The 24,373-nt window shown below is 39.3% G+C and overlaps 1 protein-coding gene across 8 annotated transcripts in view; it reads left to right on the forward strand.

The window, feature by feature from the left end:
- NAV2 (neuron navigator 2) overlaps window positions 1–24,373 on the forward strand; it is a 345,652-nt gene that overhangs the window by 219,477 nt on the left and 101,802 nt on the right. For 5 of the 8 annotated variants that reach the window (XM_071762477.1, XM_071762473.1, XM_071762475.1 and 2 more), the window contains 4 exons: window positions 1,401–1,473; window positions 7,354–7,615; window positions 9,141–9,209; window positions 12,311–12,468. In XM_071762477.1, coding sequence (XP_071618578.1) covers window positions 1,401–1,473; window positions 7,354–7,615; window positions 9,141–9,209; window positions 12,311–12,468 — 562 coding nt within the window. The remainder of the gene's footprint in view (window positions 1–1,400; window positions 1,474–7,353; window positions 7,616–9,140; window positions 9,210–12,310; window positions 12,469–24,373) is intronic. The other 3 variants (XM_071762479.1, XM_071762480.1, XM_071762474.1) reach the window with 1 other exon arrangement.

Consider the following 24,373-nt stretch of genomic DNA (forward strand, 5'->3'; position numbering starts at 1 on the left):
TTTTTTTCCCTCTCCCTGATAGAAGAGAATGTTTTTACTGATATAATTATAGTCAATATATGAAAGTACCTTGAGAGAAATCCATGCTGGAGCTTTTCTGGCAGCTCCCTTTGTACTATTTTATTTCTTATAGAAGGTTGGGAAGTGCAGGTCAGGTGCTGGGAGCTCAGCCTCCAAAATGCCACTCAGCCCTCACCCAGACATTTTTTCAAGGGCTTGCAGGAGCTGACAGGGAAAATCCATGTTCCTTTCTGGTGCCTCCAGACTTCATAGAAGAAAAGCAATTAATGTGTGGGGCCTGGTGTCTGTTAACTTTCATATTTATAGAGTGAAAGCAGTGTTTGGTTGTGATGATTTGGGAATGAATAAATGAATATTATTAATAAATTAATAAGTGACTGTTTGCAAGATGTTAAGACACAGTGTCACTAGTGTATCACATAGTGATTACCACGGCTAAAGCAAAAATTGTGCAGTGGTGTTATCCAAAAGCTTTTTGTGTAACCTCACCTGAAACATATTTCTTAAAATGCTGTTCTTTGCACCTTTTTGAGGGCTTCTGCACAGAAGTGTTTGGGTATGGGGAGGCTGGAGTCTCTCTGCATCTTCTGAGCATGACAGCAGAGCTTTGGTGGTAGCTTCTATTGTGATGTTGAGATGTAGGGGGAAAATATCCAGCTTTTCCAACCTTTCTGGAGTTCACTTGGTGAAGCAGGATCTGAGAGCAGTCTGTATAGAGCAGCTGTAGTCTCTGACAGCCCCATCTGTGCAGAAGCCCCTACCTGGTCAAGATTAACTTGATCCCATACAATTCACCCCCCTTGTGCTATCTGAAGGGCAGGATTTGCCCCCCATTGAGTCCCCCAGAGCTTCCTGTCATTTCTGACATGCAGAGGATGTTACAAGTGAACATTTTTGGGATTCCAGCTGGGGTTTCCAGTTACAGTTTTTATATTTGACTGCTTTTGTGGCTGGAAACTTAAGCCAGCTGTCAACTTGGGAGCAAGTGGCAATCTGCCCTCTCAAGCAAATGCAGCCTCATGTTTATTTTCAGTTTTGTGTTTGTTATACTCATTGCAGGTTAAAAATCCTGGCATAACATCCTTGACCCTTTACTATAAGATATGTGGTGCTTGCCTGTCGTGGTTAGAGGATGAACTCACTTGCTTCATGCAAGTGCAAATAACAGAAAGTCCTGACCCATGTAATACTCGATCAATTTAGCACCTTAGTAACCAAGGAGGTTTCACATGATGCTTTCCACATAATGAGCAAAGGGACTTTTGATGTGATACAAAGGCTGAGAGCAAGCAAGGGTGGCAGGAGATGAAAGGGAAGGATTCTTACCATGCATTTTCTTTTTGTGTCCCTCTTTTGTTTGTTTGTTTGTTCTTGAGCAGATTGAAAACATAGATGCCTGCCTGAGTTTCTTGGCTGCCAAGGGGATTAACATACAGGGGCTGTCAGCAGAAGGTGAGTCAAGATGTTGGTTTAAATTTCATTTTAAACGAGGAACCTGAATTACTGCTTGTGACTGCAACCAGCACACAGTGGAGTGGAAGGGTAATATGGATAATCTGACAGTTTTTACCCCTTTTTTCCCTGTCTCGGTATGAAAGGTAAGTAAAATTTGTATCTAATCTCCATGCAGCTGACTTGTAAAAATAATCAATGAGACCAAATTAGAATTCAGTAATCTCTTTGGGTTTTTCTCTGTTAGGAAACAGACGTTTCTCATCTATAATTGGCACATTGATCCGAGTGTTGATTTGACAGATATTTGAAGTGAACTGCTGGCAGTTGGTTGCCTTTGAGAAAGAAATGTATTTCCTTATTCTACAATTATTCTCTTACCTGATGGATCCTGCTTTACTCTCTTCTTTTTAAAGAAAGAATTTTTTTTTAAAAGTTTGTTTCCAAATGCACGAAACAATAAAATGATAATATTTTGAATGAAAGCAAAAAAGACATTTTGACCTCTACTAAATATTTCTGCTCTTGAAGGACAGTAGAATTTTTCTGAAACCCAAATGTCACTCGGTGTACTATATTTCTTTTTGCTAGTGCATGCTATCTGTCAGGATGTATGGTATCTTTTGGCTCCAAAAATGTTCAACTGCTGTCTTATTAAAGGATCAAACAGATTTCTGTCATCCTCAGCACCAGCTTGCACTTATACTTTAATTTAAATAGGCTGGAAAAGCTATTAGGTCCAGTTGCTAAGGCAAACTTTGAATCTATTACATGACATCTCCTTCAGTGCTTCACAGGACAGAGAATTGGTTGGGGGGTATCACACAAAACTTAAGTGAGATTTGGTGACTGAAGTCTCTTTGCAAACTTATTTTTGAGGAGGTTAAAGCATCAAATCATTGATGTACTTTAATTTGTCTGCGAGTTCATTGCCTGTGTGTTTAAAGCTGTTTTTTCTTCCTCTGAAGGCACCCCCTTGGTCAAACAAGGCCAGGAAGGACGTGTAGGTGTGGGGGCTGACCTTGCCTGGCAGCTGAAGCCCACGTGGGTGCTCACTCACCCCTAGAAGGGTGGGGGAGAGAATAGGAAGAGCAAAAGTGAGAAAACGTGTGGGTTTAGCTAAAGATAGACTTAATGAAGCTGAGGAAAAAGTTTGAAAAAAAAAATCCAAACAAGTGATGCCAAGGCAATCACTCACCACCTCCCATGAGCAAACAGATGTCCAGCCAGTTTCTGAGCAATTGCTGCCTCCCCACCTCAATTTTTATTACTGAGCATGATGTGCTATGGCATGGGATATCCTTTTGGTTATTTGGTGTCTGCTGTCCTGGCTCTGTCCCCTCCCAGCTTCTTGACCCCCTGCCAGCTTGGGCACTGGGGGAAGGCAGTGTAAGGAAAAGGGAAAGCCTGCAAGGGTTGCTCAGCAATAGCCACAACACTGGCACCTTGTCAACACCTTTTTAGTCACAAATCCAGAACCCAGCACTGTGGGCTTTATGGCCACAATTTGAAGTCTTAGCTGAAGCACAATTTCTGTTATTGATGCTAAATTAAATATATTCCAGAGTAACCACTGTGGGTGAACTTTAAGGTGAAAGGTGGTGTACACAAGTTCTATGTATGGACATACTAAAAAACAAAAAATCACAAAAAATATAAAAACTTTAATAAAGCTACCACAAAGTTCAAGCTAGTGTTTTTTTAAAACAGTTACTAAAATTTCAATTAAAAAAATACATTCTGTCATTTTGGAAAATAGTTTTAAGAGTTTCCTTGAAAGGTCCTCAAAAGGAGACCACCTACCTCACTTACTCTATGAGCTCTTACAAGCCTCTTCAAGATGTGGATTTAATATGTAATTTCACCAAATTTGAGGTCATTTGTAAGAGTGGAAAGCAAAGTAGCAGATGTTTAGTACACATTGTTCTAATCTGAATATACCACAAGTAGTAGAAGAGGGGGGCCAAATGTTATTTACCTCCTTCTGTGACATATCCTGAAGTTGGGCTAAGACATCAATAATAAATCCTTTTCTGGTAAGAAAAGCTTTCAGGTGGTCAGCACAAATATTGCCCACACTGAATGCCTCAATAACTCAGCTATAATCAGAAGGATTCTCATGCCAAGAAAAGAAACTCTGAGTCAAACTTTGCTCAGCAGAAAATTTGTTTACCAGGAAATGGTTAAAAAGAAAAGCAACCGAGTCCCAGGTGTACACCAGCTTCAAGCTTGAGTGTTATGTAAACATGGCAAAAATATTATAAATTTAATGTAGTTTACCTGTCTAGACACAAAGCAAAATCTAAGAAAAAGAGAAGATTAGGTGATGGGAAGACTCTTGGTGTGCAGAGTTGGCAGCACAATGCTGAGGAAGGGACAACCCAATAGATGCTCATTGCTCTCCTGTAGGACTCAGCAGGAGTTATCCCATGGCTTCACTGACTTTGTCTTTCCTTCTTCCTTTTATACTGTCTAGGAATTAACATATTAAATCATATGGAAGTTAGGAAGGAACCAGTAATGTTTGCTGCCAGCATATGGATGAGAACATTTACTGGCTCCATCACTAATGCTGAAGGAGAAGAGTGACAAGTAGAGAGGGCGAGTGGAACATTTTTATTAAGCAAAAGACTTGAATTAAACAATAAATTAAATTTTTATTCTTAGTTACTGCTTAAGTGTGCTGAGGAAGGAGGCTGAACAGGAGAGAACACAGAATCACTTAAATTAAGAGTTCTGTAACCAAACCAAGCCAGGGTTCCTGTGCACATTGCCAAGACCTGCTAGGTCAACTGCAAATAACTTTGTTTACTTCACTGGCAGATCCTCGTCTAGGAGGAAGTAGAAGATAGTTATTGCTTCCAAATGGGAATAAACATTGAAGCCTCTCCAGGGTTGCTTGAAAACATGTATTTTTTCAGTAGTGCAGTTTTAGCATGGAGCATACAGATGACAGCCCTGTTTTCTGGCAGGATAGATGCAGGCTAAGGAATGTGTCCTGGTGCTCAGTTTGTCTCCTGCTAACCCATTGCCTGACCAGTCTGCTCCATGTAAACTAATTCTGGTTTTTCTGGTGCCTCCTGCTTTACAGAATCAGATAGAAGAAAATAATCTTTACAGAAGCAGGTACAAACAGCTTTACTGAACTTTTACTAAATACTAAATAACAGTGATAGACCATTTTTCTTCTGCTTTGCTTTGATCTGTATTCCACACATCATGAGTAATTTATGATTTGTGAAAATTTCCCCAGCAAGTGTTAGAGGAATGTCATAATGACACCTCTCTAGTAATCTTCCCAGCAAACCTTTCTTTTCTTTACCTTTTTTTTTTGACTGATTTTTTTTCCCATTTCCACTGAGTCCAGTGGACTTTTGGGAAGACAGAGAAGGATGTTTGGGAAGCCTCAGGGATGGAAGTTCCAGCTGTAGGTGGAATAAGTTGCAATGGAGCTATTCCAGGCTGGACATTTCCAAAGGGTGCATTTGTGGGGGTTCTCTGAAACTTAAATCCCAGTTTCCTCTCAGATGTCTGGAGTCTTCATTTCAAATATACAAGCTGAGTAATTTTGGGCTCCAAATTCAAACTGGGTGGGTGGCATGGCTGTTCCTATCTGAATTAATGTGTCTTTAGGCTGATGCATGGACTGGAGGGAACTCAAAGCAGGAAGGAGTTGAGGCTGCCCTGATGGGCAGAGCACAGAGAGGCTGAAATACTCTTTGTGTACAAAGTGCAGGGGCAAGTTGCCAGGTGAATTACCTCAGTCTGTCTTCAAGATAAGAGAAACAAAACCACCTCTGAAAGTCCCGTTTGAAATATTTTGCTTATAATCCAGAGGGAAAGAAACTGCTTCTTTGGAAATTCAGCAAAGGTGGTTTTCTTTTGAGGATTACTGGTTGTTTTTTTTTTGATCACCTTAGAAAAATGTCAAAAGCAGGTTTCTCTTCTGGTAAATACAGCAGAAGACACACACAGCTATAGAAAGCACCAGTTTTTAGGTGAGTTACTTTTATAATTGCTTCTCAGTTCATACTGAAGTCCACGTTTCCAATTGTACAGAGCTTTGCTAAGTTTAAACATGCAGACCCAGGGTAATTTCTTTTATCTTCTGGCCCCTATTTGTTCAGTTAAGCTTCCCAGTGCCTCTGGCTCTGTTTAGTTATGTTTTGGCCTGTGATTAAGTGTTACTTTCCTTACAGTTCTCATGACTAATTCGGTTTCTTTACTGAAGATAAGGAGATCCTTTTTATTGTGCTTTGCTGTCTTTTGTGCCTCTTTTACCTTTTTGTCTCCTTCTGTCCCTGTCCTCCCTTGCTAAACACAGGAGGAGGCTGGGTTTGGGGCATGGCACTGATGGGAGCAGGAGAAGAATGGGAAAAGAGGAAAGAGAAAGCACTCACTGGGACCTCAGTGCCCAGGAAGGGACTAATGTTGGCTGAGAAAATCAAGAAAGACAGAAAATTGCTGCTCAAGGGCTCTGGGATTGAGAAGAATTTAAACAAGGGGACAGGGATGGGAAAGAGCACTGGTGGAGGGGGCAGAATGCAGAGGGAGAGAAATGGGTATGGAAATTTAGGCAAGAAGAAAGGAATATTCTGTGTCTAGGTGATGAGCAGACCACTCGCCTAATGTCTAGGAGCTCTTCCTAGCCACTTGGAAGAAGAAGTAGATTGAGGTAGACAAGGAGACCAAAGCTGGTGTAGAAAGGGGAGCAAGAATTCAAGCCATGAGCTTGAGATTTGCTGGGTAAAGGGCTTAGGGTTAAGAACAGAGGCTTCTTACACAGCAAAAATAAGCAACATGAGGAGAAAGGAGGCTGGGAGAGGGAATAAAGCACAGAGCAGGGCCCATTGCAAAGTCAAGGCAACAAAATTCATCTAGAATTGGGATCAAAATTTGAAGTTCTATTCTCACCTTTGTGCTTGGCCACTCTCTTGCCTCATGCCTTTTTCTTCCCCTTTTGCACTGGTCCATGTGGAAGGATTTAAAAGTGTCAGGCAGCAATAATTTTATTAGTTCAAGTGGTTTGTATAGTGGATGCAAAGGTTCATCTGTTTGATGTGGGGTTTTTAATTAACTCTTTTATTTAGAAAATTAAAAAGGCTAAAAAAATAAGGCCACAGCACATTATAAAGGAATGTTGGCTGCAAGACTGAGTCAGCCCTCTTGCATCATTAATTATGATACAGTTGTTAACTCCAGGTACTGGTGTTTATATTTCTGGTTTTAAACTTTCATATTTGATATTACCTAGCACAGGATGACTTCTAGTAAGTAAAATGTTTTTCATTCACTCTCATGCTGTCTTAAGGTACCTTGGGTATCCATGCATCATCTGCTTGTGTTGGTATCAAACTGGTAATTATCTGTTGAAATACAGCTATTTCACCCACTAAACATATTTTCTATCATCAGATAGATAGATCAGATATTTTCTATCATCAGCATCAGATTTTTGTAGTGGAAAGAGTTAGTCTCATATTCCAGAAATTATGTAATAATGTGTGGTAACAATATTTTCCCCTCTTCATGCAAATTTAGGACTGAAAAATCATTTGCAGTGTGCTGTGTTTAATGCAGTCTGGTTTTGGGGGGTTTGTCTTGAATAATTTAGTCTAAAGGAACTATTTAAAGGAACTTTTGAAGCACACTGGTGTGAACACACAGTCTCTGGCAGAAATGTGAGACATTGTGAAGTCACCATGGGGGAGAAATTATTTATTTGTAACTGGTGTTCACTGGTAATCAGCTGTAATGGTGATTAGATGTGCAGGAAGCCCTTTGTATCCTACAGGAATGGGGTCCAGACCTTGTTACAAAGAGTTGGGGAGAACCAAGGAACAGGTGACTGACGTGTGACTTCTGCTCATTGCCTTGCAGAAATCAGGAATGGGAATCTAAAGGCCATCTTGGGCCTTTTCTTCAGTTTATCTCGATACAAGCAACAGCAGCAGCAGCCCCAGAAACAGCAACCACAACACCATCCATCCCAGCAAGCTCCCCCAGTCTCCCAGCAAGCAGGGCCCCCATCCCAGTGCCAGGGGGGGGCACCCCCAGTGCCAGCTTCGCTCCAGACTCTGTGCCAGCAGCCCCTGCAACCTCTGCAGCATCAGTTCAAAGCACAACCAGAAATGCAGTCAAGGTGAGGAAATTTCCTTTACATGCTTTCTTTTCTCTCTCTCTCTTTTGTTTGTTTTTTTTTTTTTCCTTATTGTTAAAGGTCTTCAGAAGCCAAAGAAACTCTCTAATTCTACCCTAGAATAAAAGAGTGCCTTGGAAATGGAATGTTGGGGAGCAATTGACTTCATGCCTTTGGAAATCAAACCCAATGTGCTTGAATATGTTCTCTCTGCTGCAAATATGACACAGGGGTGTCAAATACCTGCTACACCACGTAACCGTAGTATTTTATGAGGATGTTTTTCTCAGTATTCCTTTTTTTTCTTATTTCTACTTCCTAAGCATGAGTATCATTGCCACTGCAAAATATATTTTTAGGACACGTGAAAACAACTTAGATTTTCAATTTACAAGAATGTCAGTGCTCACAAAGAAGTGGAAGGCTCATGCTGTGGTAAAAGAAATCAAGCACATCATGGCTTGAGAGAGTCACAATCAAATTTTTAGGCTTACTGGTTGAAACCAATAAGCTGATGGCTTATGCAACAATTTCTGCAGTTGTTTTTTGGCATTGCTGCAGCAGAATAGAGATAAACAGAGGGGGTCTTTTTCCCTTGAATATCCTGAATCCGGTGGGTGCTCTTCCCAGGTGAAAATAAAAGGAATTCCTGGTGGCAGCACCACAGTGAATGCAGGTGGAGCCTTCTGCTTGCCTGACCCTTCCACTGCTCAGAGAGGAGGGAGGGTTTCAGTGCCATAAATGGACAGGATTAAAGGCACAATTAATGAATTATGAAGGCTTTTTTTTTTTTTTAAATATCTCAAATGAAGTTAAGGTTTCTTTCTGTTAAAATAACAGAAAGAAACATTATAAAGTAATGTTGGCTGCAAGACAATCAGCTGAAGTGCTGCTTCATGGGGGATATAAAGAGTTTAGATGAAGTCTTTGAAGTGAGACTCCTCAGAGTTTGTTTGTTCTTTTGCTTATACCTTTCTTCATGAATTATGCTCATTTGGGGCTTAAACAATATTTTTATATAATTGAAAAAGTTGCTAGAGCATGTATAAAAGAATTAATTGCTGTAAAATAGAGATGCACGAGGTCGTATTTCTGTGACCTTTCTGTCAAAAACATGCAGAGATGCATGAGAACATCTGGATATTGCTTTGATATTTTCAGTCAATTGTGTGGGTTGTGCTCAGTTTCAAATAATTTAGAAATGTCTAAACTGAAGGAGTTAAATGTGATGTGTTCTTAATGATACTAAAGTGAAATTGCTCTGAATCTGCCAAAATGCATAAAAAAAAAAGACTAAGAGTTATGAAGTTGGGGTTTGCATGCAGAGCCACATGTTCATTACTCTCTAAAAATTAATTTCCCATTTTAAGATTTTTGACAGAAAGTTATACTTAGGCAAGAAACTTTTCCTTACTGTGATATTCATAAAATCTCTTTCCTCCTTGAAAGCTAGTTACTAAATCTAGTGGCTTTAAAAAAAGTGTCTTTGTTCAATGTTATCTTCCACTTTTTCTTTCCTGTCATACAGTGCATCTCCCAGGGACTCATCTCAAAGCAAAATCATCCGATTCACTCTTGGTCAGAAAAAATCTTCTAGGTTAGCACTTCTTCATCTTCTGCAAAGCATGAATAATCCCCTTGCAATAATTCTGAATGCATGTTTAGGGTTCCTGTTGAAAATAATTTGTAACCAGGTGGTTTACAAACAGCTGAAAACATTAGATGGATTTTAATTTCTATTTTTCAAGGTGTGTAATACATTTTGGCTTGCCAGAAAATAATTTTGGTTTTCTTGTCCTTATGAGCTTTTGAGAACAAACCATGGTTCTGGGAGTTCTCTCCTCACTGTTCACATCTAAATTGGTTGTATTTAGGTCTGGGTTTTTGAAACAAGCATGAGGCTAGTGTCTTGGCTAGTAAGGGGAGCATCATGTGAGCCCAAAGAGCACCAAAGGCTCTGTCTCACCAGAGCTCCTGTGCTCCTCAGAGCTCTGAAGCTGAGCACATCTGATCTCCCTGGAAATGATTAATAGGGATTTCAGTCAAGCATTTTCCTGAATCCCAGCATGAATTGCATGCCAGCTCATATGACCATCTCATTTTAGTGACCATAAGAACTGCTGTGTTATTAAAGTGGTTATTCATCACTATTATGGATTAAAATGTTTTACTATAAATTTTAATATAGTTACACATTGCTAGATTAGACCATTTTTCCTAAGCCTCTCAACTGTTACTTATGATTTTTTTTCAGCTTGGCAAGTTTGTAGAGCTTGTTAGTTCTGCTGTATCATTTGGGTTTATTTCCCCCATGTTATTTCTCTCATGACAACAGTGAAGGGCTGCAGTGTAACCCCTGTTAAAATGTTCCATGTTTGCTTTCCATGTTCTAATTATGGCTTGACAGTTTGTATTTGCCTACAAGAGGTGCTGAAAAGCAGTAAAGAGTGAGCTCAGTACCTTATCTAATAGAAAGAAGATGGACACCTCTCCCTGAGCCTGGTTTTTTTTTTTTCCCCCCCTAGATTTTACAAGCACTGCTGTGAAAAAGCCCAATACAAAAAGCAGGGGCTTAAAATCAGTCAGTTAAACTACAGGGAGCAAAGAAAAATCTAAGAGCAATGATATCTTCTTCAAGAGTGTTTTTAGCACTTTTTTTTGTTTTTTTTTTTTTAATTCTCCCTATGTTGTTATTGGCAGTGACAACCCTGACTTGAATCGAAAACTTGTCACTTCTTGAGTGGTCACATGGTTTGAGTAGCTTTATTTAACTTAAGAAATGTGACAGATTTGCTAAACCTGTGTGGGCATGTGTGGGGAACCTTTTCCTACCCATCAGTACAAGAAGATGATGCCTCTCCTCCTGCCAAGCCTTGCTAGAAAACTCCCCTCCCAGTTTTGGGGGCTCTGGAAGCTTTCCTGCTGTGCTTGGTCTCTCCTCACTTTGTTTTATCACCAAGTAGAAACTTTCAGCTGGGGCATCTTGTGTGTCCTTCCTACCTGTAGAAAACGTTCCTCATTTCCTATTAAGGAACAAAACTCTTAGTGAATTTACTTGTCTTGGTGACTTCCAAGTTGTTAAGAAGTGTTTGTCCCCACCTATTTTTGCTTTTTCTGGTGTAGTTTCCTCCACAGTGGAAGAAGGATTTCTGGGTGTTCTCTGTTACCCCTTGGTGCAGTGAGGAGTGGGTACAACTTTCTAGCACCCCCCAGTGTTGAAAAGGGCTGGATAAATGATGGGGCTCATCTAAAAGGCTTCAACAAAATCAACCTCAGAACCATGATATGCTGGGCCAGCTCTGTTTCAGTTTCTGGTTTCAGTCTGTAAATTAAATTTTTGGGTTTGTATTTGAATGGTACCCTTATGTCTTATCCTCTCTTGAGCTTTGAAAGCATGTGCATGCAGCTGCTGGCATTTTTTCTCTTTTTTTTTTCATGTTTCTTTTCATATTTCCTATTTCTTCAGTGGTCTTGGAGCAGTCAATTTATTTTGGAAGCATTGCCAGACTCCTTCCTGGCTTCTCTTCTTTCCCATAGGCATAACAGTGTTTTGGTTGGTTGCACCCTGGGATGGCAACTGGGACTTCTTCATTTTAACCTGTTGTCAGCACAAGTTATTTAAGACAATTAGATTTTTGTGTTTTATACAAAGAAGTTTCATAAAGATTCTCTCATCCAGCAAATACTAAGACATCAAAGAGCTGTCCTTTTCAGTGCTACTGTAGATGGAAGTCTTTTAGTTCTGTCTTTTAGTCTTTTATATAATAGCCTTACTTTGCAAAATAGCTGTTTCATTTAACTCTTCCATAGACATTTTGGGCAGCTACCAAATATTGTGATTTTTATTTGAAATGTAGAAATACATGAGTGCACAAAATACAGCACAAGCATGGAAACTTTACTTACAGACTTTGACACTGAAGGACACAAACACAAATCCTGAGATGTGATGCCAGTGGCTTTCCTAATTCTGCTGGGCTTTGTAGAGAAGTTTTTGCCCTCCCCTTTTGCCTGAAAAGCATGAAAGTAGCATCCCTCCCTGTCCTCTTACCCCAGGATCTAAACTACATTTTTTTTTTCTAGGTAGAGAGTTAAACCATGTAAATACAGTAAGGAAATGCTGGAAGAGATTGACTCAGTTTAAACCAGAGGTTTATGCCAGCTCAGTGATAACGTGGTTGCCTTAAGAGGGGGAACTTAAGCATTATGTGGTTTTGTAGGCTCATATAATGAAGCCAAGGTGAAATTTTGCTGGACTTGGCTTTGCAGAGCAGAGATGTGATGTGTGTTGCTCCAAGGGAGAGGGCAGCCCTGTTCTTTCTCATCCTTTCCAAAATAAAGGTAGCCCTTGTGTGTCCAGCTAGTAAGTGTCCAGCAATCTGGTTTAAGAACAGCTGTGTCTCACTTAGCCTTGTTCCAGTGGTGTTGCTCCACTGAATTTACTTGCAACTATGTCTGTTTTACAAAATTTATAGCAAGTGACCATTTTTTCTGCCACAAACCAATTCATACTCTATTTTTGCCATCTATTTTTCATTTAGGGTGTTCTTTTATTTGTCTTGTAAAAGACCGAAGACCCCTGTGAGTATGGATTAGTGGTATTGATCCTTTTCTTTTCAGCTTATGCATGGTATTCCATACTTTCTTTCCCTGAGTGCTTTTTAAATATATCTAATCTTACTATAATTCTTCCATCAGACTTCCAGGCCCCACCACGAGGGTATCCACTGCAGGCAGTGAGGCCAAAGCTCGTGGTTCTCTTAGTGCCAACAATCGACGCAGCCAGAGCTTTAATAATTATGACAAATCCAAGCCTGGACTTCCCCCTCCAACACCAACAAGTAGCAATGACAAAGGTAAGTGTCTGAGATTTGGGCATTCTTCCATTTTTCTTAGTTGTGCCTTCCCTTGGAGGAATTTGAATTTTTTATTAAGTTTCAGATGTTCTCTCCAAGCTCGCTGTTGTAAATGGGAGATTTACAGTTCAAAAACCAGCAGGCTTTTCTTGAAAGAAGTATAAACCTTCTTTAACTGAAGTTGTGAATTGCTGTCCTCAAGGTACATACAAAAAAATAGCTTCCAGAAAAACTGGCACTGGTGAAAGTTTTTTTTCCATTTTGCCTCAAACACAGATAAGGGGGAGTGAATGAATAAAAAAATGTTTTGATGAGCAGTTTGACAGGAATGGAAAATTACTATAAAGATTTCTCCAGTGTTTTAATGAGTAATAAGAGCAACATTTGCTTTCCTATCCTTTAAGTTACAAAAGTATATGACTTAAATCTGATTTTCAGAATTGTATAGTGCAGGGTTTGAAGGCAGGAACATATTACAGTTTTATAAATCTTGCATTGAAGCTGTCCAGGGCAGTGGATCAGAAATGCTAAGGACCCTGTTCTGTCTGACCAGCTGCTTTTTTTTTTGGAATGACATTTACTGACTTTGTGTCCATCCTCTGAGCTAGTAACCTGACAGCATTCATTAGCTTGAGTCTCTAGCTCTGAGCTGTATAACACAGCATTTACCCAGCTGAGTTTTGGGGGATGTGACTGGTGAGAACTGAGCAAATCACTTTTGTCTGCTAGGGCCAAATTGGTGGTGCAGGCTGGGGGCTAATTCTGTATCCTTAACAAAGTCACTGAGCTTATGAAGATAAATCAGCATTGGGTTTCAGTGCCAGCTTGCAGTGACTTGGCAGTCCTGCCCTTTAGGCTGAAGTCTCCTTGCTCTCTGTGCAGAACTTCTATTAACAGTAATGAGGATTTTGCTTGAGGGGAAAAGTACTGGTCTGCTTCAGCTTGCCTGGGGTTTTCCTGCTTGTTTCTTTTCAGGAAATTGTGTTTTTTCTTCTCTAGAAACTTGTCCTATGACTGCATGTTGTTAGGTTTTGGAATATTATCCCATCTAGCCCCAAACCTCAATTTCTGATGAAGGCAGTAGAGGATTCTCAGCATCCTCCAGGGGCATTTGGAGTCACACTGATCAGACCTTGTATAAAAAGAAAAATTGCATTCACAGCTGAATACTCTAACAATTATATTATTAATACTAGGAAATTAGCAATTATTACCTTGCTGAATCCATGTTTTAGAAAGTTCTCTGTATAAACAGCATTGATTTCACTGAAACAGCAGCTTGGAAGAGTCATCTCTTAATCTGAATTAGATCTGGCTTTCCATTAAAAGAACAAATTGACAAGTTGGGGCATGGCAGTAGAACAGATGAAACCTTGTATATCCCTGTCTCCTCCTTGTCAATACTTCCCTCTTTTGCTCCTGTCCCATCACTGGAGCTGCAGTGTGGGATGTGCCAGGTCGTGAGGGATGTGTTGGTTGGCTTGATGCTCCCTACCTGCTGGTATGGTGTTAGGTGAAGCTGAAGAAAGACATTGAACTATCTTGGCTTTTTCTCAAATATTAAGTAAGGAAAGTGAATTTACTGGTTTCAGCCTTAAAAACAAACAAAACAAAACAAACAAACAAAAATAAACACAAAACCCCAACCAATCAAACAAAAAACCCCAAAAATAAAACCCAAAAAAATACAGAAAAAAAAGAAAAAAAAAAAAAGAAGAAAAAACCCCCAACCCTGTCCTCAAACATACAATTTGTTAACGGAGTAACTTAACTATCAACTGTTTTTAGGCAGATAATTCTATGCCCCTGGTTCCTCAGTGTAACCCATCTCTTCAGAAAGATAAACTGGTTGCTGAAGAAGTGTTCAGGCTCATCTGGTTCTTATGAGTGTTACAAATGACTGAAAGACACAAGGTTGGGTTTTCGGTTGACAGCCTACATAACTTGGGTTAAATATGCAGAATTTTGCTCTGGTCACAATTTGCAGTCATAAATTATGGTTTTAAAAAAAAAAAATTAAAAAATGAGGACTTATGTAAGTTGAACTTGAACTTTCCTTAATATAATCATGACACAAAGTTGGTCTGCATCCATGAGAAACAAAAGCAGTTGGTCTGACAAATTTTTGGCTTATTTTAAGTTAATTGTAACACTGCCAGATAAAGTTTATTGTCAAAGTGCTAAGACAATCCAAGTTTTCTGACCCATATCCTGTATTTTGCCTGAGGAAATGAGAGTTATATGACCAGGTTGTGTGCCAGTCTTTGGATATTTTCATCTCTTTACCCAGAACTGGATCTGTTGCATGTTTTTGGAGAAGGAAATGGGAGAAAAAGAAATCTTGCAGTTTTGGCAGGAGTGGTCACTTTGTCATAGAAGGTGGCCTCCAGTCTATGACATCTGAATCATTTCTTACAAAGTAGGTTGTAATTTTCAGCCTTTATTAATCTGTGGCCTCCAAATGTGAATTGTCTTGTTAGGCAGTCATCTGTGTCTTGTGGCAATGAAAGTGCATTAATTGACAGAGAAATTGGCATTAGAAATGAAAAGGACAGGAAATGGAGCATGGAAGGACTAGCTAGCTTCTGGAATATAAATAACCTAGATTTTTTGAAAGACTCCATTAAGCAGTTAAGGATAACATGGACACTTAGTTGAGTCCTTTGGACACAATCTTTGAGGTCAGGGCATGAGAGGTTTAACTTCCTTTTTGGTTTATACCTAAAATTCCCTTCAAACTTACAGGAATTTCAGTGCCCTCATTCCTCATGTCCTAAATGGTGGTACATTTATTTATTGCCCCAGTGATCAGCCATTTATAATTGTAGTAACATTCTAGGCAGGGCATTTTAATGTGTGTAATTGCTGTTACAAGCTTCTTTTTCTTCAGAGAAATGCAATTAAAGTCTTAATTGCATGTTGTGTGGAAATAATGAGCCACTCAGGCTTGTGATTTTTGATGTCATCATAACCCCCAAATACAATTGGAGTCTTTTAATTCATTTCTGAGTTACCAGGGTTATTTAGTCAAGGCATATATAACTATACCTTTGGTTTACTCTTGTGCTTTAATGTCCTTTGGCTGCTTCCTGAGGTCACTCCTGAACAAATCCAAACTGTCACAAACATTTCCAAGGAGTGTAAAGAAGCAAATGAACTTTGCATTTCTGTGCCTGTGTGTAAGCTGTTAGTTACTACTCATCTTGAGGTTCCACATTACCAGCTCTTTCTAACTGCATAAGACAAATGAAAAAAAGCCAAATTTTACCTGTGTAATTTGGACTAAAGAAATAAATTTATTTATTTGTCCACGGCAAGAAGAAGCAGACTTGTGTCCTTGGTAGCATCAGGAATGAAACTTGAAGCATTCATCTCCTGTAAAGGCTTTGATGCTGTACTTCTCTCATGGATTTATTTCCATGTTTTTCTTCACTACAGAGATTCTTTTGAGACATACTTTGAAAGCAGTCTCCAGCCCTGAAAAACTGCTTGGGTATTTTTGACTGCCTCTGTACAACCTCATATATCCCCAGTCTCCACTGATCTTCAAGCATCTCCCTTTTCATTTTTCAGGCTCAAAAATTTGGTAGCATTGTTCAGGAATATTCTGCCTGTTATTTCCTGATTTGTATACATTGTCTGTACAATCTCTGAACTCCTAAAGCTACAGGAAACATCAGCTTAAGATGCCATCACCAGGATGTTTATAAAGTGACACAGTAACGTACCACTTACATTCTTCCTTCTTAATTTGCTCTTCTACTTTGTTCTTAATATTTTATTTAAAATAATCCTACAGAGGGCAGTAGAAATCTGTGGGAAAATGTCACTTTTCCTTTGGATTGAATGTTAGGTAAAATGTCAGCTCAAAAAGGCACTTCTAGACTTGGACCTTTTCACATGAAATCACAGGCAATGTGTATAAATCAGATTTGTGAAGAAGACAGTCCTAATCATATGTCTTTTCTTAAGTAGGTGGTATTAGAAAAAAGAAATAAAAATACTATAATCATACAGAATTGTGCACTTAGATGAAATTAATCCTGTTTTAATAGCAGTGCTCTTGCAAACTCCCTTGTACAAGTCTCGTGAGAGGGTTCTAAAACCAGATCCTGCTGAATCAGCTGTAATCCCAGCTCCCTGTATCTGTTTCCAGATATGGATCTACCACACCAGCAGGAGAGTAACAACAGCATCTGCTCCTCTGGTTCATGCTCCTTTTCTTTTATTTCTAGAGAATTTGGAGTAATCCTTTTTTAACTGGAAAAAGAATATATATTTAATGGGTATTTTCACAAGGATACAGTGGTGACAAGAGGCAAGGAGTACAAGTTCCTTTAGGGGAATTTCAGTGCCCATCTTACATATTAATTGTAACATCAAAATAATAATTTTAATATTAATTTCAATTAAACATTGAAAAAGTTTGTCCAGAGAAGTGCTGGAAGGAATGATCTCCAGAGATTTTTTCCTACACTGCTCTATGATATCTGGAATTTAAATGTATGGTTTCCTAGAGTGTTAAAAGTATACTGCACATTGACTAAACAAGTATCAGTGACTTATTTAAAGGACTCTGGAGGAGAGGAAAAAGCAAAATTGAAGTGTGCTTCAGGACTGATATTTCTACATGTTTAAAAAAAAAAAAAATCTAATTTTTAAGTGTCCTACATCCCTGCCCTTATTCAAGTGTTCTTCCCACATTTTGATACCTTTAAATATTCTTGCCTGTTAAAATTTTTATTAAGTAGCAACTATTTAAGTGGGAAGAGACACTAAGGTATTCCATAGGCTGATGGGGGGATTTCTTTCCTTTAACTTTTGAGATTTCTGTTATCAAAATAGGACTGAGGACCAAGTTAGTAAAATGGTTGCAAGGAAACATAACCCCCACCCCCCTGAACAAAGCAGTCTTGGTGTATGGTTACACATGCCAAATGTTTGCTAAAAATGTGGGCACTTTATATGTGGGCAGTTTATATTTATCAGGACAGTTCAGGAGGGCACAGCATGTCTGGTCATGGTTTCAGGAGGAATGACTCTGCCAAGTGAAATCTATTGAGCTGCAATGAGATTTTCCCAACTAGACAGATGAGATGCCACATGGCACTGAGTGCTGGAGGGCTCAGAGGGCTGCTGAGAGAGTCTGTAATTTAAAAGAAAAACCTAAAAAGTGGTTATCCAGAGGTTTTTTTCCTAAGGTAATCTTTTATTTTACTGATGTTGATGCAAACCATAGGTTTTCGTGTGTTAAATCCTTATTTATTTATTTATTTGAAATCCTCTTATGTCAAGAGTAGAAGATCCTAAATCTGGAACTGAACCACTTGAAATTTCTCAAATGTTTCATATTAAATCTTTCATTGATATAAAAAATAGATATTACATAAAAAGTGGGAATCCACTCATAGCTTGGTTCTGTGTGATATTGAGCTTGTCTTGAACTCAGCATCATTTAAAGTAATTTAAAAATGTCAGATATGGATTACATCAACCCCCCAGATTCAGTTTTAAAATGCTGCTTTAGAAATAAAGAGAAAAACTCTTGTTTTGTTGATGGGGATGATGATCAAACATGGAGAGGAACCCTGCATTTTTTTGGAAAAACTCTGAAGTTTGGTATTTAATTGGTTGTTTTCTGTTCTTTGTCTCAAAGAAAGACTATTGACAAAAAACTTGAAGGAGTGAGATTTGTAGTAATAAGGATTCTTTATTACCTTGATAGATCACATACAAGTAGCTGTTTGTTTGGAATTTTAAAGTATCCCAGTTCAGACCTCAGACTGGATACAAATTTTAAGAATGATGATGATTAGCCATGGAAAGAGAATAAATTGGACTCAGAATTACTCAAAATTTAGTATTCTGTTCAGACAGAAGTTACAATTTTGGTTTAAAAATTACTGAGTGATATTCTTTGAACCATATTATCTTTCAGAACAACTGAGATGATCCTAGTAGTTTTCTTGAATGAAAAATCTTTCATTAAAGTGCATGAAAATGGAGGACAAGCCCTCTGCTATAGCTGCACGTAAAATCAGATGAAATATTTGGTGTCCTGAAGGCTCCCTCATTGAAACCCACATGTTCTGCTTAACCTCATGCAGTTTTTCCACTCCAAATAAATCAATAATAATAAACTGAGATAAAACCCAGGCTTTTGCCTGTATGCCAAATAATAGTATAAGAATTAAAAAAAAAAAAAAGAGTGGTGAAAAGACAGCTCTGAGGCTTGTGAAGCACGATAGAAATTCCTGTTAGAGAGTTAACATTTTAATTTTTTTTTCCCATTTATAGTAGCGTTCAGCTTCAAAGCCTGAATGTGACAGGAAGGGCTTTTTCTGGCTGCAGGTAGAGGGAAAGTTACCATGACAGCTATGGCAGGGGACCTGAAATGTCACCTTCAGGTCCTGTGGCACTGAGCCAGCTTGGCTGGCCAAAGGTTCCTGGGATGGTTGAGGGGTGAGCTGCTTCCAAGTGAGCCCATTCCCATGCTCAGTGCTGCCTCATCTCTTCCTTTTCCTGGCCACAGCAAAAGCCATTCCTTTCAGTGTTTAATGCCTGAGATGATGAGGATAAAGTGGGACATTAAAAGCAAGCAGAGCCATGAGCTCTTTCTATGAGGTGAGGGTCAAGTTGTCAGCCAGAGTGGGAATGTTTCAGTACTGGGCATGTTCATAGCCAGCCTGTGAACTCATTTGTGGGTGAACACAAAATGTGAACTCATTTCAGATTACTGTTGTCCACTGGAAGAAAGAAAGTTAAAAAAATAAAGTGCATTGCTGCTCTTCCTTGATCTCTGTCCTGTTTTTAACAATCTTCATATATCTGAAGACTTAGTGTCACTCCTCTTCTTTCTCTTCTCTTCTCTTCTCTTCTCTTCTCTTCTCTTCTCTTCTCTTCTCTTCTCTTCTCTTCTCTTCTCTTCTCTTCTCTTCTCTTCTCTTCTCTTCTCTTCTCTTCTCTTCTCTTCTCTTCTCTTCTCTTCTCTTCTCTTCTCTTCTCTTCTCTTCTCTTCTCTTCTCTTCTCTTCTCTTCTCTTCTCTTCTCTTCTCTTCTCTTCTCTTCTCTTCTCTTCTCTTCTCTTCTCTTCTCTTCTCTTCTCTTCTCTTCTCTTCTCTTCTCTTCCCTCACTCTTCTCTTCCCTCACTCTTCTCTTCCCTCACTCTTCTCTTCCCTCACTCTTCTCTTCCCTCACTCTTCTCTTCCCTCACTCTTCTCTTCCCTCACTCTTCTCTTCCCTCACTCTTCTCTTCCCTCACTCTTCTCTTTTCTAGACTAAACAATCTCTATTATTTTTCAGGCTTCTCATAGTTTCTTTGTGATCAATCTCTTAGATGTCTTGATGATCTCCTCTGGCCTCTCTCCAGATTCTCAGTCTCTTTTAGAGGGCTGCCTGCAGAACTTCACCTGAGCCTCACTCTGGTGTTCAGCAGGACAGAATAATTGCTTTCTTTGTTTTGTGCTCATAATACATTCCTGACTGGCATTTGGTTTTCCTTAGTGTCACGTCAGAGGGGTGTGCAATTGCCATCTCCTCTTAACTCCTGTTTCTTTTCTGTGGTGCTGCTGCAGAGCTGCTCGTTTGACATTTTAGATTTACGTGTTTAATTTCTCCTTTCTAAGCTCAGGACTTCATTGAATGAATGTAATCCTATTGACTCAGTCTAGTTCTCCAATCTATCAAATGCATTGAGGCCTCTTTATTCCCCAAACATAAGGTTACTGGCTTCTGTCATAAGGTGACCCTCGTGAGAGTCATTAGTGTCAAACAAAATACTCATCTTTGGGTGATTTTTATATATATATATGTATATATAGGGATATTGTTTGTTATATATATAGGGATATTGTTTGCATCCTTTCACTTTTCTAACAAAACATGTTTTTGAAAGATTGGCTCATCTTAGTGAATCTTTAGAGACACATCTGTGCTGGGTCTATGCCCATAAAACAGCTTAAAGGCTGTCAGAATCTAACAAGCAGTGTGACATATTTAGAGGACAAGCTACAAGTATGCAGTAAATCAAATTCATGCCTTATTTTACAACTGTTCAACTGACTGAATTTGGCATTTAAAAATATGTCCTCTTTTACCTAAACAAAGGCTGGCTGAAGGCTTCATTGGGGCTGGAGCAGAGCTTTACAAGACCACAGAACTTTGCCATAGTTGGTATAAGCTTCAGGAATATATAAAACAAGCCAAAAATTGATTTAAATAAAGTCTGGGAGGAACAAAAAAAAACTCCCTAAACCCCTCGAAAATAAAATAAAAAATTAGCCAATGACGTGCTCTTCACTGTATATTTCATGAGGACAGAAATCCTGAGCTTTGCAGCAAATAATAACCTCAAGAAGCAGCTTCTTGCCCAGTGTGCATCTTGTGTTGGTGACAGTGGGACCCCATGAATTTATAAGAGCTGGCCCAACATTTCATGGCCTTTGCAGTTCCTAGATATCTCCTTTTAAAATAAATATTTACATTTTCTTGTAAACTTATTACTGGGTGAATTCTTCCAGAAGAACTTCCGTGGAAATGAAAGTTCACTACAAAATCCTAGGAAAGGCTACAGCACTGGTGGTCTGTCCCAGGGCTCTGTAAGTGCCATTAGGTTTCTACCACACCTACAGAAGTCTCCTCACCTTGGGTAGGAGCATCCTCCACCCTCTGTTCCCATCCACTTGTAGCTTCTTACTGAGCCTTTTGCCTGTTCCTTATCTATAACCAAATATACCTGAAGAATTAAAAGGACTCAACACGTTTTTTTCTTTAAGGTTTTACTTACTTGATGCTCTGATTCTTCCTTGAAGCAAGCTGTGGCTTTGCCCTGTCATCTGATAAAGGTTCAGAAGCACACAAAGGTGTCCAGCTTGATGGTGTTCCCTTGATGGTGCCTGTTCCATCAGGGGATGGGGAAGTTTCAAACTCTTTTTTGTCCACTCCTATTGCCAGAGCTTTGGTAACACACCTGGATCAGGACGTGTAGAGTAGTTTCACTAAGTAGAGAGAGGAAATTAAGAAGACCCAATTATAAATAGGATTATGTGTCAGACAGCTGGTTTTGCTATAAAAACGTGGTGAGTTTCCAGCTATTTATGTGTCCTCATATATAGATGTAAATATCTGTGATGGTAGAGTGCTGGTATTTCTGTATGGCTTGGTTTGCCTCCTCTGTTTAAACAAGGAATATCCATCTTTGAGAGTGCATTGGTGTCCACCACTTCACTGTATGCATCTGGGCAGCTGTGTGACTTCTCCCTAAACAGGGTGAGGCATCTTTGAGTTAAAAAGGAGTTTCACTTGGCATACTGACTGATTTTCTGGGTATTTTTTTCCTGTCCCTCGAGAAATCTGCCTCAATTTCTGCCTCCTTGGTCACTCCAAGCCCTGACTGGAGTCACTACCAATAGTCAAAAGAGGCCAATGGGCCAGATATTCCCTTCGTGCAGTTCTCAGGCCACTGCTGTGTAAATGCTGCATTTCATGTGACCTTCTCCTAGGAGAGATGTTTCAGATCAAGGCTGCTAAGTGTACATATTGTCCACTCCAGCTATGTATAAAATCCAACAAATGACTCTGTGACAGTTCATTGCCTGGAATTCATTAATGCTTTTGAATAACTCTGTTATGAGAAATCTTGGGGGACTGGATTGTACAAGTAATGAGAAAAAAACGGAGACTAATGAACAAGCAGGGTATTTGTCTAGTATTAAATGGAGAGTGTGACTTGTTTTGAATGGCACAGTGAACTTGGTTTCATTATTTTTGTGATCATCTAACCAGTATGTGGTAGATAGAGGTCCCTCCAACCTCTTTCTTAGGCAGTCATGTGGACAGCATTTTGAATTTTACAGTAACTAAACAAAAACAACAAGGAATTCAAGTGTCCCAGTCGGTTATGTCGAGACAATGAGGAAAGGATCACCCGTGCTCCAGTTTTATTTCCCCTCACCTCAACAAAAATGCTGAATCTTGGCAGAGTAAACCAGTAAACAGCAGAACTGTTGTTTCCTATTCTGGAACTCTGTGTGAACGAGGAGGATTTTACAGAAGTGAGAAAATTTAGGTCCTGACATATCCCTGGGATTCCGTACGGGTTTGCAGAGGTGCTCCACGTTTCTGTGAATACATAGACCTGCTATTGGAGCTACAGAGTGTGTAACACTGAGCTTGAAGAAGTAGATGCAATGGAAGGAAAGGAAAATATCCAGGAATAAAGGTAATTTTTGTTTTGTTTTACAATAAATTAATTCACCCCTTAAGGGAAGGCCAGTGGACAGAAGCTGAAGGAACCAGTTTTCTGTGAAACTTGGGTGAAGTTTTTGTCCTCAACACAGCAAAATGTTTCTTGTCCAGGCTTTTCTCAGCTTATGCAGAATTTTCCTGTAAGAAAACATTTTTATTACTCATTCCTTGTGCTCCAGACTAGAGGAAACAATACAGAGCTTCAGTCATCCTATGCCTCTTGCCTGCTCAGAGCTGGTAGGTGAGCCAGTCCCTTCCATCCAGCTGTAGTTCTCTCCCATGGACAATGTTACAATCAAAATAGAAACTTCTGTGGGCCAGAAGAATTGTGCTTATTTTGAGGCAGGGCTGTGTGCCAGGTTGCTCTTGTTGGGAATGTTCTGCTCTACCTGCCTGTGGTTTGGATTATGGAAAGGTTGTGATTTTTATAGTCAACTCCTGGCAGAAATGCATTTCCATACTTCAAGGGTTTGCTGAGCATGATAAATCATGACTGCAAGAAGAGAATAGCTCAGCTAAAAGGCTTTTCTCTGTAGGACTCTTATTTGTAGCACTTTGAAGGGGAGTCTTCTGGTGGGTGAATGGGAAGAGTCAAGATCCTCCAGTTCTTCCTCTAGCTGGGAGATGATGAAACAGCCACAGGGTTTTCTGCAGTTCTGACACTGTGTCATACAGCAGATCTGCTTTTACTTCCTCAATTAGAATTTTGTTGTGGATTTGCTTTTAACTCAGTTATCTATGGGCTTAGAATAAAAGTTTTATCTCTTCATGATAATTTCTTACTTTTCCCATAGCAGCACACTAAAGAAATGCCAGCTTCTTCATTCTGAAATGAATTAAAATACTGTTAAGTTCTTGCCCCTCCTGAGAAGGAACTATGAGAAGATCCTTTGTGCTGCCCTTCATGCTTATAATGATTTGGTTTTGAAAGTTTACAGTTCTAGCAAATCAAAGTCTGCTTGCTTAGAGTGAATATGACAAATGATGGGAAAGTGCATATATTTTCTCCTGATCTCATTACAATGGAAGCTCTTAAAACTGCAGTGGAAGAATTAAATCATAAGCCTTCAGACTTTTTTTTTTTTTTTTGTCCTCACAAACGGGTAGATTTGCAGATGCAGTTAAGACTATGCAGGAGCAGCTGAAATCAGATTTACCCATGCTACAGTGTGTATTGGCATTGGAACTGGACCACCAACATCTTTTTTAACAGGAACGCTAGGAACAAAATAGATTTCAGGCCAAGATTTCACTTTGAAAAGAGGAAAGCGATCATTATTTATTGTAGGCTGTAGCTTGGGTTTGAAAACATTTCTTTTATAGTCAGTTTTAGTTAATGCAGGTTGCTGAAGAAAGCAAATATCTCCCTCACAAAGGAGCACATGGGAAATAATAAGCTTATTAATCGAATGCATGAAACCTGCTCTCCTTTTCATGAAAGAAGGGCCTATGCTATGCTGAATAAAACTTTCCCCTCTGCATGCTGATGTGTTATCCATGTATTGATGTTACTGCTTCATTAGGAAAACTACCATTTGAATCCACATTCTGGCAGCGCAACCCCTTTCGTTTACCAAGATTGGTCTGAGGAGTAAAAGAGCCAGCAGGCTTGTTTGTAAGAAACAGAGAATCTTAAAAAGACTGAAGTTTTCTTAAGCT

This window comes from Heliangelus exortis, chromosome 18 (genome assembly GCF_036169615.1).
Source record: "Heliangelus exortis chromosome 18, bHelExo1.hap1, whole genome shotgun sequence".
NCBI lineage: Eukaryota > Metazoa > Chordata > Aves > Apodiformes > Trochilidae > Heliangelus > Heliangelus exortis.